The sequence below is a fragment of the Mirounga angustirostris genome, unplaced genomic scaffold (assembly GCF_029215605.1).
Source record: "Mirounga angustirostris isolate CCGP_5_RB_7025 unplaced genomic scaffold, mMirAng1.0.hap1 SCAF_4, whole genome shotgun sequence".
In the NCBI taxonomy this organism is placed as follows: Eukaryota; Metazoa; Chordata; class Mammalia; order Carnivora; family Phocidae; genus Mirounga; species Mirounga angustirostris.
In genome coordinates this window covers 94,722,957-94,742,204 of record NW_026991712.1, presented here as the reverse complement: position 1 = coordinate 94,742,204, position 19,248 = coordinate 94,722,957, and the positions used below count along the sequence as shown (strand labels likewise).

Below are 19,248 nucleotides of genomic sequence, written 5' to 3'. Positions count from 1 at the left end.
TTCTTTTTTTTTTCAATAGAATATTTACTTTAAAAATTACATATACTGTTAAAAATATGGATCTCCCATCACAGAACTACTCTGCATAAGTAAATCTGTTTACTATCTTGACTATGCTCTCTACTAAAAAGACAAAATCTTCAGAGAATTTTTTGGCATCAAACTGACTTTATCCCAAGCTCCTGCAAGGATAAGCAATCTAAGCATCTTGCACCAAGTTTCACGCCACATTAAATGACCCACTGGAATCAACAGTACATCTAACATGCATCAATTGTGCAAATGTAACAAAAATAAACTTCACACACTGTTCAAAATCTGGCAATAGGCCGGTGAAGAGCTCATGTGTAACATGCTACTATGACACATCAGTTGAGACCCAGTCACCTAACTCCATCTTGAACATGTAAAACCTTGGGTGTTTTGGGGGGTGGGAAGAATAGGTAGGTAAATTTCCTAAGTATATTATAATCTAGTTTGGTACAGAATTAGTAAAATTCTGAAGGTACCTATGTCATAGGTTAAATAGGCTTTGGTGAACTTGCTAATCACCATTTATTCAGCACTTCAATCAACTTACCAAATCTGACTACACAATTCAGAATTTGAAAATTCTCTTGCATTTGTCTCTTGTCTAACTAGATAGTAAAAACAAGGTTGATCATTCTAATGATGTTTAAATCATATTAAAATATTACAACACAGCTTACTGATAATACTCCAAAGGCAAACTTTATGTAAGTACTTAAGCTTTCAAAATTATGAAGTCAAACTAATTATAAATTAACTATATCCAACTCAAAAGTGACTAATCAGATTCTACGTTAGGACAAAAGTAGAAGACTGACAGCCTATCTGGTATTATTTGGCCAGGATAAATTTGTTTTAAATTCAAATTTTACTGTTTATAGGCTGGCATGCTTTGATACTCCATGTCTTACACTAGTTATCTGCCTGGCCCGGAAGTCATCTATCTGAGGCTGTGCTATTATCTACATATGGGAGAGCCACATTTATGTATAACCTTACATCTCTGCCTCGGTAGCCTCATTTGTTTAAAAAAATTTTTTGAGAATATTACCTGAAAATTTTTATAAGCCAATAAGGTAACATGAAGAAGTTTTTTTTTTTTAAGATTTTATTTATCTGAGAGAGGGGGAGAGTGCACGCATGCAAGCAAGGGGAGGAGCACAGGGAGAGGCACAAGCAGACTCCGCACGGACCTGGAAGCCCAATGTGGGGCTTGATCTCACAACCCTGAGATCATGACCTGAGACAGAATCAAGAGTCAGACGCTCAACCAACTGAGCCACCGAAGCACCCCTAACAAAAAGTTTTTTAACTTGAAGATGACATTATTTTATAGATAAGGCACATGAAGTCTAGTCAGGTTCAAATAAACTTATTCATATGTAATTCTCTCCTGCCATCAAGGTTCATTTCATATATTTGTTTTATATACCTCACAACACAAAGTGATGCTTAACCGAAAATAGAATTTCATATTTGAAGAGGACAGCTAAAATGCTCTCTCCTAATCATTATAGTCAACTCTTCAGACTTACTTCAGGCTCATAAGCATACTAATACAGTGAAATGATTCTAAGTTCCCTACCCTCATGTCTGCTCTATTCCCGATGGAAACCTGGTGGAGATCTTCTGAGTGACATTAGTTTTTTGCTTAAGTATTTATGTGAAGATTAGTTTTTAAGTCAATCCTCCATGACTAGAAAAATAATCTGCATATATTTGGATAATAGCATTCAATCAATGAACTCAAATGGGATAACAGGTCAGACTGGTCCAAAATTCTTAATTCTAGCACTTATTTGTGATGTTAGAAGAAGAAAGCTGGAAATTCTCATTCTTCCAAACCCATTGTGGACAACAGGTCAAGCTGTACATACCACACTCCTTCAAACCCAACCCCGTAACCAATGCCTAAAACTCCCCAAATTCAAATGTGGGACGTGAAATCAGAAGGCTTAGTAAATATGTTCCGTTTGGGAGGCAAAGAGACAATATCAGGGATACTATGTAGATACTTATGTAACAAAAGAAAATAAATTTCCACAATTTTTATTCACAAAATTCAAAATATAATAAAAATAAGAGAATTTAATAAACTTAGCACTATTTAGTAAACAGTAAAGAAACCTGAGTAAAGTTTTTTGTAAAACAGGTCTAAAGAATTAACAAAATTCTTTTTGGAAGTTACCATTTTGCTTAACTGGGAGGATTTAATTAACCTGCCATAAATAAAGGGATTTCCTTGCCTGGCTAACCAATAAACACTCACAAACCTACCTTGGTTTCATTGTTTTATTTATTTATTTTTTAAGATTTTATTTATTTGTCAGAGAGAGAGCGCACGTGCGCAAGCACAAGGAGGGAGAGCGGCAGAGGGAGAGAGAGAAGCAGGCTCCCCGCCAAGCAGGGAGCCCAACATGGGGCTCGATCCCAGAACCCTGAGATTATGACCTGAGCAGAAGGCAGACACTTAACTGACTGAGCCACCCAGGTGCCCCTCATTTTTTTTTTTTTTTTTAAGAAATTCTGCCATGATAAGATATTCCATTTTAAAATTTCTGATTTCCCCATCCATTGCTTTCCTGTGAGTTGGGAAAATGTCATGAAAAGTACTTAGTCTGCTTCTGTCCACATATGTACTCTTTTAGGTGAGCTACAGTAGAAATGTATAATAAACACTTTGCCATCTAATTGGAAACGAAATAACCCACACTCTACTGTGTCTTCAAAGTATGACATTTGAAATCCACTTTTCTCGTTTGAAATGATAGGTAAGCACTAGTAATTAAAATGGGTGGTTTTTTTTTGGAAATGTCGTGCGACAGCCACACATATGCCTAACAAGTTGTAACTGCATCACTGCAATTTGTAGTGCACCACACAGAAGCACAAAGCAATGAGTCCACATAGTCTTTGTCACAACTAGTCATTTGCCACTGTAGCATGAAAGCATTCAGAAAATACATGAATGGACATAGCTGTGTTCCAAATACTTTATTTATAAACACAAACTCGAACTTCATATACCTTTCACATGTCACAAAATATTCTTTTGATTTTTTGCAACCATTTAAAAATGTAAGGGCGCCTGGGTGGCTCAGTTGGTTAAGCGAATGCCTTCGGCTCAGGTCATGATCCTGGAGTCCCGGGATCGAGTCCCGCATCGGGCTCCCTGCTCGGCAGGGAGTCTGCTTCTCCCTCTGACCCTCTTCCCCTCTCGTGCTCTCTCTCATTCTCTCTCAAATAAATAAATAAAATCTTAAAAAAAAATAAAAATAAAAATGTAAAAATCATTCTTACCTCATCAGTCATAAAAAAACAGGCAGCAGGCTAGATTTGGCCCATCGCCATAGTTTGCCAAACCTTGGTCTAAAGTGCCCTTGGTCTAAAGTGAAGTCCAACAATTAACAAGCACAAAACCCTCAATCAGAATTGTAGTGCCTCACTCAAGCAGGAAGAGAACCAAGGATCATCCACTGTTTGAAGAAGCCTCCAAGACGAACCATGAGAGACGATGGACTCTGAAAAACAAACTGAGGGTTCTAGAGGGGAGGGGGGTGGGGGGATGGGTTAGCCTGGTGATGGGTATTAAGGAGGGCACGTTCTGCATGGAGCACTGGGTGTTATATGCAAACAATGAATCATGGAACACTACATCAAAAACTAATGCTGTAATGTATGGTGATTAACATAACATAATAATAATAATTTAAAAAAATAGATCTGAAGAAGCCTCCAAGACAAAAGGTCAAGATATCAAGGAACAGTTAGAAAATAAAGTCAAGGAGGTCTTTCAGAACATCAGTTGAAGAAGGAAACAAAGAGAAGGAAAACCTAAGAAAAAAGACAGGAGTGTGACCCCTCAAAGGCTAACACCCAAACAGTAACAGTTCCAGAAAGAGTAGAGAGAGAAGGTGGGATCTTATAAAAAAAAAACATTTAAAGTTTAAAATTTTGTTACTATAAATAAAGATTACAAGACTAACAGAAAAAGCACAGTAAACTTTTAAAAAAGAATGAAAGGGGGGGAAAATCAACAGAGGCACAACACTGTATTTAAGAACAAGGATAGGGGCGCCTGGGTGGCTCAGTCGGTTAAGCATCTGCCTTCGGCTCAGGTCACGGTCCCAGGGTCCTGGGATCAAGCCCCACATCGGGCTCCCTGCTCTACAGGGAGTCTGCTTCTCCCTCTGCCTTCCCCCCCTGCTTGTGCTCTCTGTCTCTCTCTCAAATGATTAAAATCTTAAAAAAAATATATAAAATTTTTTAAAAAAGAACAAGGATAAAGATATTAAAAGGTTCCAGAAGGGCACCATTGTTGGAGCATGTAACTCTTGATCTAGGGGTCATGAGTTCAAGCCCCATATTGGGTATAGAGATTACTTAAAATTTAAAAAAAATTTTTTTTTTTTTTTTTTTTTTTGGTTTAAATCTTAAAAAGTTCCAGGAAGAGGTAAATAAAACAAAACCCAACTGGGGTCATACAAAGAAGCAAAATCAGACCAGTATCAGCAACACTGATTTCTTTAAGACACTGGAAAAGGGGTATCTTCAATGTTCTGAGAAGAAAACATGTTTTAACCTAAAATTCCAGATCTAGTCAAGCTACCATTTAAGTAGAAAAATAAAATAAAAAGAACATCGGGGCACCTGGGTAGCTCAGTTGGTTAAGCATCTGCCTTCGGCTCAGGTCACGATCCCAGGGTCCTGGGACTGAGTCCTGCATCGGGCTCCCCGCTCAGCGGGAAGCCTGCTTCTCCCTCTCCCTCTGCCTGCTGCTCCCCCTGCTTGTGCCCGCCCTTTCTCCCTGTCAAATAAATATATAAAATATTTAAAAAAATAAAAGAGAACATCAAAAATGCAAAGGTCAGGGGGGCACGTGGGTGGCTCAGTCAGTTGGACGTCCAACTCTTGGTTTTGGCTCAGGTCATGATCTCAGGGTCTTGAGATCCAGCCCTGCATTGGGCTACATGCTCAGCAGGGAGTCTGTCTGAGATTCTCTTTCTCCCTCTCCTTCTGCCCCCCCCTTATTCTCTCTCTCTCTCTCTCTGTCTCAAATAGATAATTCTTAAAAAAAAAAAAAAAAAAATGCAAAGGCTCAGAGCACCTGGATGGCTCAGCTGGTGGAGGGTGTAACTCTTGATCTTGGGGTTGTGGGTTCAAGCCTTACGTTGGGTGTAGTGATCACTTAAAAATAAAATCTCTTAAAAAAAAAAAAAGCAAAGGCTCAAAAATTTTATTCTCAACTACTCTTTTTTTTTTTTTAAAGATTTTATTTATTCATTCAAGACACAGAGATACAGAGAGAGAGAGAGCACGAGCAGGGGGAGAGGCAGAGGGAGAAGCAGGCTCCCCACTGAGCTAGGAGCTGGACATGGGGCTCGATCCCAGGACCCTGGGATCATGACCCAAGCCGAAGGCAGATGCTTAACCATCTGAGCCACCCAGGCACCCCTATTCTCAACTACTCTTTTTTAGGATGAAAAAACAGAATAAACAAAGAATGGGGAAAACACGAGAGGCTAGGGCATGTGTAAAGTAATTAGAACCAAGACACATCTTCATAAAGTAGGTGTGAAGGATTATACCCTTAGTTGGAAAGGTGCATAAGCAAATAATAGTAAAATATTTAAAAAAAATAAATCTTGGAGCACCTTGATGGCTCAGTTGGTTGGGCATCTGCCTTCAGCTCATGTCATGATCCCAGGGTCCTGGGATTGAGCCCCGTGTCGGGCTCCCTGCTCAGTGGGGAGTCTGCTTCTCCCTCTGCCTCTGCTCATGTGTGCTCTCCCTCTCGATCACTCTCACTCAAATAAATAAAATCTTTAAAAAATAAAATAAAATAAATCTGACCAATAACGTAGAAAAAAAATGGTCACTGCCTGGGTTCAAAGGAAGGAAAATTTTCTCCTGAGAATTTCCAAACACAGGTAAGCCTATAAAGTAAAGTACACCCTAAATCACATCTGGCAGTTCTAAGAAATGCCAAACTAAAAATTAACTTGTGATTTTGCACTGGTAGCACCTCACAGAAGCAAAGGCAAAATACTCTTTGGAGGCTGGTTCCCACAAACCAGGTCTGGCAAGTTTCATAAATAAAGCCCTAGTAAACATGCTCACAATCCCAAACTATAAAACACTGGTAGACACCACCTACTATGATCAAGAGTAAGAAGAAGCAAGTAGTAGTAAAATAAGACCTCAAGAACTTCACATAATGGAATTATCAAATATAAATATGAAATCAGAATACTTTTGGTATTCTAAAAATAAAAAGTAAAATGAAAAAACTACAAAGCAAACGCAGTTAAATGTATTTTAAGGAAACCTATTTACAATAAAAGATATATAAAGTATACAGGAATAACTCAGAGAAGATGTGAAAAACCTCTCCAGGAAAAAAAAAAAAACCTATATAATATTCAAAAACACAGAAGATTATAGCTAATGGAAAGGCATTCAATGTTTATGAACAGACAGACACCATATTATGAAGATAGCATTTTCTCCCTAATTAATCTATACAGATGATCCCTGACTTACAATGGTTCAACTTACTATTTTCCAACTTTCCAATGGTGTGAAAATGATATGTATTCAGGAAAAACCATACTTTGAATTCGGGAATTTTGATCTTTCCCCAGGCAGATGATATGCAGTACCTATTCTCATGATGCTGGGAGCAGTAGCGAGCCAGAGCTCCCCATTAGCTACATGATTATGAGGATAAACCAATACATTTAAAATCACTGTATACCCGGGGCATCTGGGTGGCTCATCTGGTTATGCATCTGCTTTTGGCTCAGGTCATGATCCCAGGGTCCTGAGATTTGAGCCCCGCATCAGGCTCCCTACTCCGCGGGGAACCTGCTTCTCCCTCTCCCTCTCCCTCTGCCTGCCGCTCCCCCTGCTTGTACTCTCTAATAAATAAATAAAATCTTTAAAAAATATATCATTCTAGGGGTGCCTGGGTGGCTCTGTCATTAAGCATCTGCCTTCGGCTCAGGTCATGATCCCAGAGTCCTGGGATCGAGCCCCGCATCAGGCTACCTGATCGGCGGGAAGCCTGCTTCTCCCTCTCCACTCCCCCTGCTGTGTTTCCTCTCTCGCTGTGTCTCTGTCAAATAAATAAATAAAATCTTTTTAAAAAAAATAATCTATACCCATATAACCATTCTGATTTTTCACTTTCAGCACAGCATTCAATAAATTACATGATCTATTCAACACTTTATTATAAATTAGGTTTTATGTTAGATGATTTTGCCCACCTAAAGACTAATGTTAAGTGTTCTGAGCACATTTAAGGTAGGCTAGGCTAGGCTGCAATATACAGTAAGTTAGGTGTATTAATGTATTTTCAACTTAGGATGTTTTCAATTTACAATGGGTTTATCAGGACGTAATCCCATCACAGATCAAGAAAGATGTGTATATTCAAAGGAATTCCAACTAAAATGTTGACAAATTTTTTAAAAAGATTTTGTTTATTTGTCAGAGAGAGAGAGAGAGAGCACAAGCAGGGGGAAGGGCAGGCAGAGGGAGAAGCAGGCTCCCCACTGAGCAAGGAGCCTGATGCAGGGCTCTAACCCAGAACCCTGAGATCATGACCTGAGCCAAAATCAGATGCTTAACAAACGGAGCCACCCAGGTGTCCCAAAAATGCTAACAAATTTTTTAAATGAACCTTTACATGATTCTAAAATGTGTAAGAGCAGGGCGCCTGGGTGGCTCAGTCAGTTAAGCATCCCACTCTTGGATTCGGTTCAGGTCATGATCTTGGGGTCACTACATCCAGCCCCATGTCAGGCTCTTAGCTCAGCAGTCTGCTTCAGATTCTTACCCCCTCTCCCTCCTCCTCTACCCCTCCCTGCTCGCTGTGTGTGTGTCTCTCTCTCTCTAAAACTAAGTAATTTTTTTTTAAATGTGTAAGAGCAAAACGTCAACATCAGTGAAGATCATCTTGAAGATGAACAAGGTGTTATGTGGTAGAGAGTGAAATTACCTAACTGAATAACAAAGTTTATTGCTTATCATAAAGCTATAGTAAAAGGGGAAAAATAGAGGGAAAAAAGTCAAGTGTATTAGTTATTTATTGCTGCATAACAAATTACTCTCGAACTTAGTGGCTTAAAACAATACATTATCTCGAGTTTTCTTTGAGTCAGGAATTTGGGAGTGACTTGGCAAGTAGTTCTGGCTCAGTGCCTCTAAAAAGGCTGCTGCAGTAATCTGTGAGCCAAAACTGCAGTCATCTGAAAACTTGACCATGCTAGAGAATCCACCTCCAAAGTGGCTCATTCACATGACTAGCAAGTCGGTGCTGGATGTTGGCAGAAGGCCTCAATTCCTCTCTACTTGGGCCTCTTTACAGGATTGCTACAGTGGCAACTGTTTTCATCTAGAACAAGGAAAAAGCTGTGTACCTTTAATAATCTAGCTCAGAAGTCACTATTTAATTTTCCTGTATTCTCTTGGTTACCCAGACCAGTTCCAAGTCACTGTAGTAGACACTCTAGAAGAGTGGGAATACCAGGAGAGAGGAACACTGGGGCCCTCTTGGAGGCTGGCTACCACACCAAGCCATAGTAGGCTTAGAATAAATCTTCAACTTACATAACCAACCAAGGATCAGTATGCAGAACTTATCAGAATCCTTGTAAATCAAAAATTTTTTTAAATGTGAGCAAGCTAGGGGCGCCTGGGTGGCTCAGTCGGTTAACTGTCTGCCTTCGGCTCAGGTCATGATCCCGGGGTCCTGAGATCGAGCCCCGCATCGGGCTCCTTGCTCTGCGGGAAGCCTGCTTCTCCCTCTCCCTCTGCTGTTCCCCCTGCTTGTGTTCCCTCTCTCTCTCTCTCTCTCTGTCAAATAAATAAATAAAATCTTTAAAAAAAAATAAAAAATAAAAATAAATGTGAGCAAGCTAAAGAACACCAAAATAGAAGGCATACAAATAATTCACAAAAGCAGCAACATAAATTGCATATAATAAGCATTCAAAAAGTATTATTCATTAGTACCACCTAATTCCTGCTATTTACCTATCACTAAGGCACAGGCTTTAAATATTTTTCTAAAAATGATACATTTAATGTTCATTCAATCCATGGCTTTTTTTTTCCCCCTCACTTCCCTTTGGGACCAATGTCCATTCTAGAAGCTGGCTAGGGACAGAGTTTCAGTTTGTGGCAACAAAAGAGACATAGGTTAATGTATCGAACACCATGAGCCCAAACTCTGAATCTGTCCTCAGGAAAGTAAAGTGATAGATCTCAACCAGTCATAAATATGAAAAAATAAAATCAGCAGACTTACAGTGAGCTATTTAAAAAATGTCAACTTCAGTTATTCCGTATAAACATATGAATTTGCCACCTTCCACTATCCTATGATCTGACATTCTTCCCAGCAACTGCATTATCATTTTATGTCTTTTTTTGGTCTCAGGATCCGTCTTACACTATTAAATTACCGAGGACCTCACAGAGCTTTTGTTTAGATGGGTTTTATCCATCAATATGTACAATATTAGAAATAAAAATTCATAATTTTAAAATGTTAATATTGTAAGAGTTGATAATAATTCACTTTCTTTTAATTAAAAATAAATGGTCTAGGGGCGCCTGGGTGGCTCAGTCGGTTAAGTGACTGACTCTTGATTTCAGTTCAGGTCATGATCTCAGGGTCGTGGGATCGAGCCCCAAGGTGGGCTCCATGCTCACCAAGGATACTCTCCCTCAGCCCCTCCCCCTGCTCACATGCTCTCTCCCTCTTTCAAAAATAAAAATCTTAAAAAAAAAATAAAATAAATGGTCTATTAGTTCATTTAAAAATAAAACCACTGCATGTTTAAACAACATTTTTATGAGAAATAACTATATTTTCCAAAACAAAAAGGTTTTAATTAAGGGTGGCATTGCTTTTACATTTTTTAAATCTCTTTAATGTCCAGCTTAATTAATATATTCAGATCCCTGAATGTATGCTTTTGCATTTAATCTGTTGTGACAGACTGTTTTGAAGAATACGAAGAGAACAGCTATGTATTTTATTTTTTTTTTAAAGATTTTATTTATTTATTTGACAGAGAGAGACACAGCGAGAGAGGGAACACAAGCAGGGGGAGTGATAGAGGGAGAAGCAGGCTTCCTGCTGAGCAGGGAGTCCGAGGCGGGGCTCAATCCCAGGACGTTGGGATCATGACCTGAGCCAAAGGCAGACGCTTAACGACTGAGCCACCCAGGCTCCCCGAACAGCTATGTATTTTAAAAAAGGGAAGACTATTTTAATGGCCCTTCAAACAACAGTGTGGATATTCTTTTGTTTGTTTGTTTGTTAAGATTTTATTTATTTGACAGAGAGAGAGAGAGAGAAAACAGGAACACAAGCAGGGGGATAGCGAGAGGGGAGAAGCAGGCTTCCCGCGGAGCAGGGAGCCTGATGCGGGACTCAATCCCAGGACCCTGGGATCATGACCTGAGCCAAAGGCAGACGCTTAACGACTGAGCCACCCAGGCGCCCCAACAGTGTGGATATTCTTTGATTATAATACAAAAATATACAGAGTCGGGGCACCTGGCTGGCTCAGTTGGCAAAGCATGTGATTCTTTTTTTTACTATTTTATTTATTTATTTGACAAAGAGAGCACATGCAGGGGGAGCAGCAGGCAGAAGGACAGGGAGCAGCAGGCGCCCCATGGAGCAGGGAGCCCAATATGGGGCTTGATCCCAGGACCCTGACATCATGACCTGAGCCGGAGACAGATGCTTAACCAACTGAGCCACCAAGGTGCCGAGAGCATGTGATTCTTAATCTCAGTGTCACGAGTGTGAGCTCATGCTGGGCATGGAGACTACTTAAAATTTTTTAAATGTGTATATATACGTATATATGTGTACGTGTATGTAACCTGTATCTATACGTATATATAAAGTGAAGAGAGAGATATATATATAATTTATTTCTTTTCTTTTTTGAGAGTGAGAGAGTGTGTGCACGAGCAGAAGGGTGGAGAGGGGCAGAGGGAAAGAGAATCTTTTTTTTTTTTTTTTAAAGATTTTATTTATTTATTTGACAGAGAGAGACACAGCGAGAGAGGGAACACAAGCAGGGGGAGTGGGAGAGGGAGAAGCAGGCCTCCCGCCGAGCAGGGAGCCCAATGCGGGGCTCGATTCCAGGACCCTGGGATCATGACCTGAGCCGAAGACAGACGCTCAACGACTGAGCCACCCAGGCGCCCGGGGAAAGAGAATCTTAAGCAGGCTCCACACACAACTTGGAGCCAGACATGGGGCTCAATCTCATAACTCTGAGATAATGACCTGAACCAAAATCAAGAGTTGGAAGCTTAAGATGCTTAACTGACTGAGCCACCCAGGCGCCCCTAAAGTGTATTTATTTCTTAAATGTCAGTAGAAATGTGGAATTTCAAACCATATTAACTTTACTCCCTTACATTAAAATCTACTGGTCTGTTTTACACTTTGAATCCCTTTGCTATGCATGATTTTGTAACATAATGCATTGCATTGGTCAACTGGTCATTTGGAAAATATCGGTTCACTGTGTTGACATTTCCTTGCACACGATCAAAAAAAATTTGATGGTGCCTGGGTGGCTCAGTCGGTTAAGCATCTGCCTTCGGCTCAGGTCATGATCCCGGGTCATGATCCCAGGGTCCGATCCCAGATGCTCAGCAGGGAGCCTGCTTCTCCCTCTCCCTCTGCCTGCCACTCCCCCTGCTTGTGCTCTCTTTCTCTCTCTCTCTCTCTGTCAAATAAATAACTAAAATCTTTAAAAACAATTTTTGATACTTTGATACACCTACCAATCTCATCAGAAAAGGCTTTAAATACTGAGAAGCTATCAAACTCACAGTTGCACATAAAAGCTTTTTCCAAAATTCTACTTTTCATTGAAAAGCTCAATTTTTACCACTGGCGACATAGGTCAGTTGTTTTCCTTGAATTGACAGGTTCAATTCATTCATTTCTGAAAAAATGGCTATCAAACACACATGTCTGAAAACCATAGTTTGTCAATCATTGTCTCAAGTAAAAGTTATTTTCTACGAAAATAAAGAAGCTAATTCAGCTTGGAATTCAAACAACTGCACAAGTACTTCTTATACTTCAATCTGCACCAGAAGCATTTTATGCACATTTCCCATTTCATCACACAGATTATTAAAAATCAAAATTTAATAAAATAGTGTCCTAACGCTTCATCAAAGACAAAATGAAACTAGCATGTTTTTCGTTGTTGTGTCTGTTTTTACTCTAAGTGTATGGTGGTAAAGATACAATGACATTTACTATGGTTTGGAGGCACTATCTTAATCCCTGCTAAGGTGCCAGCAGTTTTACACATCACTGCTTTTGCATCACTAATATAGACATCAAAACAGTGAATACGGCAAATAACAAGTAAGTATTATTGTGAAAACAGTTCTGGGGCACCCGGGTGGCTCAGTTGTTGGGTGTCTGCCTTTGGCTCAGGTCATGATCCCAGGGTCCTGGGATTGAGCCCCGCATCGGGCTCCCTGCTCAGTGGGAAGCCTGCTTCTCCCTCTCCCACTCCCCCTGCTTGTGTTCCCTCTCTCTCTGTGTCTCTCTCTGTCAAATAAATAAATAAAATCTTTAAAAAAAAAAAAAGAAAGAAAGGAAACAGTTTTAACTTTGCCAATGTCTGAAGGCATATCAGAGTAATCCCCCCAAGGTTCTAAGGACCAACTTTGAGAATCACTACTTTAAGGTATTCCCACTTAGTGTCTGCTAAGAATATAGGTAAAGAAATAAAAAGCAGGTGCGCCTGGGTGGCTCCATCGTTAAGCATCTGCCTTCGGCTCAGGTCATGATCCCAGGGTTCTGGGATCGAGCCCCGCATCGGGCTCCCTGCTCAGCGGGAAGCCTGCTTCTCCCTCTCCCACTCCCCCTGCCTGTGTTCCCTCTCTCGCTGTGTCTCTCTCTGTCAAAATAAAATCTTTAAAAAAAAGAAAAAGCAGTTAGATTCTTCTAAAATTTTTGATGTACAGACAGTAGACCTTGTAAAGACTTAGGTCTTACAACATTAGTTTACAAGTTTTCACGTTATAAATTTTTAAGTAGCTGGAGAGACTGGAATGCAAATGACTTTGTCAGGTGTGCTATACATCATTAGATGTCAGAAAAGCCTAGAAAAACACCAACAATTTATCCTACTTCCTCTTCTTTCTGCTTACTGAATAGAGGCATTCATAAAGACAACGGGGGACAACTGGAAGACAACAGAAATAATAGTTTTGGGGGTCTTACCACGTATTAGGCACTATATGAAGCACTTTACAATGTATTAACTCATTGAATCCTCACAAGAACATTATGAAGTAGGTGTCATTATTATTCTCAATTTACAGATGTTAAGTAACTTATTCATAGACATTCAAGTAGTAAAGGGTGGAGCTCAAAAATGAATTCAGGTACTCTGAGTCTTGAATTGTGTGCACTTAACCAACCACAGAGCACTTAACCAACCACAAAAGTATTTCAGTTTTCTTTGACACATCTTTAATGACTGCTTGCTGATGACTATATTATCATTCAAAAACTCAAGCTTGTTTATGTAAATAGGTCATTAGAGAAAGAAGGGCCTAAAAAAATCCCAAATAGATAAGCCACAGAACTAGCAACTGCCATATAGTATATATATACTCTTAAAGCAAGAATTTCCAAGGGCTCAAACAGAAGGCTCCCCAGAGTGGCTCACCATGCTCAGTGATAAAACACAGAACTATCGTGAGAAGGTGCTCTTCACACTACAGACAGAGGTATCCCCTCCCGCTTACCCCATTTAAGGTTGCCATTCAGACTTTTCACAATAAGCTGAAGATTCAGAAATAGAATAATTTTTCCATGTTGATTCTTCCATCACTTCCCACAAATAAGAATATTAAAATTATGTAGATATAAAAAGTTGGCATAAAAGACAATACAATCATAGAATTTTACAGGATAGGAACTCAAAACTGTTCATATTGCAGAAGACCTGAAGAGGCTGCTGAGTGCTTTACCTAGGGTTACACAGACAATTAAGAGCAGAACACAATGCAAGTTACTCTCAATCCAGTTCATGCATATCACCATGCTGTCTTGATGTGCCCTACTATATAAAAGTCTCATCCCCTTCAAGAGTCATTTGAGGGGCGCCTGGGTGGCTCAGTCGGTTGAGCGGCTGCCTTCGGCTCAGGTCATGATCCTGGAGTCCTGGGATCAAGCCCCACATCTGGCTCCCTGCTCAGCAGAAAGCCTGCTTCTCCCTCTGCCTACCACTCTGCCTACCACTCTGCCTACTTGTGCTCTCTCTCTCTCTGTCAAATAAACAAATAAAATCTTTAAAAAAAAAAAAAAGTCATTTGAGAATTTGTTCAGATGCATCAATACAAATCTGTATTTTTATTGATACATTACAGATCCATACACACCCTCTACTGACAGCTATTTGAACTCAACCTGAAATAGAATTTTTTAAAAATCACAAAGCACTTTTAAAAGCTTACCGTTGAGATTCAACAAATACTAATTTATCTCTTTTGATTTTCCAAATACTTCAAAAGTAAATAGATCAGCCTTTCTTGTCAAAATATCTAAATCCGTGTTTCTCAAAGTACAGTAGGTCCCAGAATCAGAGTCACATGAGGTACTTGTTAAAAATGAGATTCCTCGGGGTGCCTGGGTGGCTCAGTCTGTTAAGCATCTGACTCTTGATTTCAGCGCAGGTCATGATCTCAGGGTCATGAGATGGAGCCCTACACTGGGCATCCAACTCCGCATGGAGTCTACTTGAGATTATCTCTCTCCCTCTGCCCCTCCCCCTGCTCTCATGGGCACGCTCTAAAATAAATGAATAAATAAAATTTTTAAAAAAACGAGATTCCTAGTATCACCCCCAAATCAACTGAGGTTCTGAAACTCCCAAAATGGCATTTTAAAAAGTTCTCCAGATGATTCTTATTCATTCAAAAGATATTTATTGAATATTCACTCTACAATATTCTAGTAGGAAACAGATAAAGGAGTAAAGAAAAACAAAACATTTTAGATTTTAGCTGTGCAATGAAGAAAAAAAGATAATGAGAGTGACCTGGAGGACTACTTTAAAAAGAACAGTGAGGCACAGGGTTTTTAGGGTGATGAAAATACTCTGTATGGTATTATAATGATGGATACATGTCATTATACATTTGTCCAAACCCACAGAATGTACAAACACTAAGAATGAGCACTAATGTCAACTATGGACTTTGGCTGATTATGATAGGTCAATGTAGGTCCATCAACTGTGACAAATGGACTACTCTGGTGGGAGATATTCATAATGGGGGAGGCTGTGCATGTGTGGGGGCTGGGGATAAACGGGAAATCCCTATTTCTTCCTCTTAATTTTGCTATAAGCCTAAAACTACTCTAAAAGTAAAGCCTTAAATTTTTTTTTTTTTAAAGGGGAGACAGAGAAGGCCTTTCTGAGGAGGCAACATCTGAAGTGAGGAACCCTTCCCTAAAGAAAAGTACTTAAACTTAGCGTGCATCAAAATCACCTGGAGGACTTGTTAAAACAGATGGCTGGTCAGAAGGTCTGGAGTGGGGCCCAAGAATTTGCATTCCTAACAAGATCACAGATGATGTTGGTGCTGCTGGTCCAGAAACTACACTTGGAGAAACACTGATCTAGAAGGAACAGCTAAAAAGTGTGAATAACTTTGGTGTGTTAGAGGAACAGAAAAAAGGCCAGTTAGAAGGAAGGGTAATGCATTTGTCATTGTTTCAAAACCACCTAACATGTTGACTTAAGTTACCAGTTATGGCTCCCTAGACCAGAGAAGGAACCAGTGTTCCATAATACTCACATTTGCAAAGCATTTCACAGTTTATGAAAGTATTTTCACATTTATTATTTCATTTGACTTACTGAGATATAAGTAAAGGGCTATTAGATACATTTTAGAAATAAACTAAGGCGCAGAAACATTACAAACCTCCTTTACAGAAAACAGTTAAGTGGCAGAACTGTCCCTTGACCCCAACCCAGTGTTCTTCTAGAATAGCATGCTTGCTTTTTTAAAGAGCAAAGCAAAGGACACATACAGGAGCTAATACTAACAAATTATTTTCTAGACTCCCTGTCTAAAAATATGGTGACTTCCAGACTTAATTTGTTTCAGTGACTGGCTGGAAAGCAACATTATCTTAAAATGACAATATTTAATCCCATCTACTTACTGCTCCTAGTGCAAAAACAAAGGATGGAAAATGAAGAGGGAATTCACAGACTATTACTCTCTCTCTCCTGCAAAAATATCAGAGAGCCAATTTCATAACTTCAAGTCCCTCAGCCACATCAGTCAAACACAATTTTCATCTTGTGTTCTCTCTCTCACCTAATCCAGGTTCCCACAAGAACACTGAATCCCACACGTCTTGCTATACTCATGAGGCCATGAGCAGTTACACCCATTATCCACCCTCTATACACCCGTTATCACTTCGTATCTTCAACATCAATCAAATCCTTATTCTTAACATAACACTCTTACCTCTATGTCTCCATACTTCAAACCCAAAACATCCATAACTGAAATTATATTCTCCTTCCACCACACACACACCTGCTTCTGTTCCTGAATTCTTTTATTTGCATTAATACCACTGCCACCCACCAAACAAGAAACCTGGAACTCAGCCTAGACACATCTGTCTCCCCCACACCAATCTTGACACCCCCCATCCACATTCCCATGGCTACTTAGAATTAGTTACTACCACGAATTAAGTAGCTGCCATTTCATTAATAACTACCATGCACTAGTCACTTTACACACTTCATTCTATCAATAACCCCATGAGGTAGGCAATTCTGTCCTTATTTCACAACTGAAAAAACTAAGGCTAAGAAAAATTAATCTGTCCAAATCACAAGTGGGACGTAACAAAGTAGACATCCAAACTCAAATGTGTCTCACAAAGTCCGTAACTTTCCCAAATGCCAAAATGCTTCCTTCTTTAATACCTCTTATCATTTAATTCCAAATGCTCATTTCTCTATATTACTGTCAAGATTCCCTTCCTCCAGCCCTGCCTCCCCTTACCCTTCAATATGCCCCCAAGTGATCTTTTTGGATCACAAATGTGATCCTTTTATCCTCTTGATAAAAAAGCCCTTCAGGGACTCCTTTTAGTCTACACTGTACAAGATACACTTTACAGGCTTAATCCCAAACCCTTTAGTACAGGTCAGCCATCTCTTACCCGCAGTTCCAAATTTCAAGAGCTTTGAAATTTTAAAGTTTTTCATAAATTTACAACAAAACCCACCCTGAATTGTGGTAAATTATTTATGTTTAGCCCATTAGTGGGATATTTGTACGTTTCATGGCAGAAACATTAATGTATTTGATAATGACTAGTTAACCTTCAGCTCCAGGTATGTGTAAAGTAGCCTGCGCCCTGAAAACTCCCCAATCCAGTGAGCAACTCACCCTTCAAGAAACCTTCTCAAGGGTTTCCTTTTCAGTGAAGTTCCCCTGACGTTCTCTTGATTTGTCACAACCACTGTACCAAGTACCCACCGCCACTGCCGCACGTTGGGTATGTTTCACCTATATGACTATGAATGAGCTCTTCACTCAGAGTTTTATTCAATCCTAGCACACTGTCTGGAACACTAGGGGCTCGTTAATGTGCAATGAAACCCAGCTGTCTCTGAATCCCAATTCCCCTCAAAGTTCATTTCTCCTTCACCCCTGAACCTTAGGATATTTCCCTAAACACGCAGGCCCTTCAAAGCTATTTTCGCGTCCGGAGTTCCTCCTTCCCAATCTCATCCTAAAATTACTTTCCACCAGACAGCTTCTCTCAGCCCCAAAGCCCCAAACTCTCCAATACCCTTTATCTTCCTCTATTTAGTCCCTAGTCCTTCTTTCCCCTAGCCTGGAACAGGTCAAGTCCTTCCCTCCAAAGCAATTCGTCCTCACAACCCTTCCCGCTTACCTGCTCCCTCAACACCTCTCCCGCTACAGGCCTTTTCCCCCACAACACTCCTCCAAAGCGGTTTCCCGGACCCTCTCTCCTCTCTCTGTCCGAGGCCACCAGCTCCCGAACCTGCGCTCGGCCGGAGTCCACGCCTTCCCGGCCCGGATCCGCACACCCCAAACCTCCCTTGCAGCCGGTGTCCCCTCCCCCAGCCTCTCGCCGCCGGCACCCCTCCCCTCACCCTCCCCTATCTCCCAGGGTCCACCTTCTCTGGAAACTGTCCCGAGGCCGTGCCTTTCACCCCTCAGAATCGCGCCGGTCCGAGCAGCCCCGGGCCCGAGCACCTCCGTCCCCAGGTCCTCCTCGGCCCCGCAAATCTCCTTCAGCCCAGACCTCGGGCAGGGCCTCCCGCTCACCTTGCTGGATGTCGCCGTTGCTGCCCCCCGGGATGGGCACGCTGAGCTGGCGCTCCGGCTCGGGCAGGCAGCGCAGGCAGAAGGAGTGAAGGCAGGGCAGCAGCTTGGGCTCCGCCTCACGCCGGCTCTGCAAGCTCTGCTGACACACGGCGCAGGTGTCCAGGAGCGAGGCTGGCGGTCCAGGAGGCGGCCCCGCCGACGGACCCGGAGCGGGAGCCGAGGCTGGAGCTGGGGCCGGAGTCGATACCGCCCCCCCGGGGACTCCGGGGCCCACTGAGGCCGCAGGGACTGAGGCAGCCGGGGCCGAGCCGGAGGAGGCCGCGGACACCCCCCCGTCGTCGGGCCCGGCCGCGCCGCTCTCCGCGCCCGCCCTGCCGCCTTCCTCCTCCTCCTCCTCTACCAGCACCGCGGCGAGAGGCGGCTCCGCCTCCTGCGCCGCGGGCCCGGCGGCCCCGGCAGTTACCGGCGCGCTACCGCTGCCCCCGCCGCCGCTCTCAGCCTCGCCGCCGCCTTTGTTTTCCGCCATGTTTTCCTCTTTGAACCCGCCGGACCGCCCCGCGCCGCCCGCCGCCCGCGCCGCCGCCGCCGCCGCCGCCGCCCCCAGCCCCAGCCGCAGCCGCAGCGAGAGCGGCAGCCGAGAGCGAGCAGGCAAGCGAACGAACGAGAGCGCGCGCGCACGCGGCGCCCCCGCCCTCGCGTCGCGCGGCTGAAGGAGGGCGGGCGCGGGGCGCGCACGTACGCACGGACGTCCTCCTGCGGGAGGCGGGAACTTGGGGAGCGGGCGGTCGTCCCCACCCC

At 42.0% G+C, this 19,248-nt stretch overlaps 1 protein-coding gene across 6 annotated transcripts in view; it reads right to left on the bottom strand.

Annotated features, from left to right (window-relative positions):
- TRIM33 (tripartite motif containing 33) overlaps positions 1–19,019 on the bottom strand; it is a 145,366-nt gene extending 126,347 nt beyond the window's left edge. For 4 of the 6 annotated variants that reach the window (XR_010410780.1, XM_064588594.1, XM_064588595.1 and 1 more), the window contains exon 1: positions 18,451–19,019. Coding sequence is in view for 5 of the 6 variants with exons in the window: in XM_064588594.1 (XP_064444664.1) it covers positions 18,451–18,976 (526 nt within the window). In the remaining variant the exon portion in view is untranslated. The remainder of the gene's footprint in view (positions 1–18,450) is intronic. The other 2 variants (XM_045896900.3, XM_045896901.3) reach the window with 1 other exon arrangement.
- Positions 19,020–19,248: the final 229 nt, after the last annotated feature.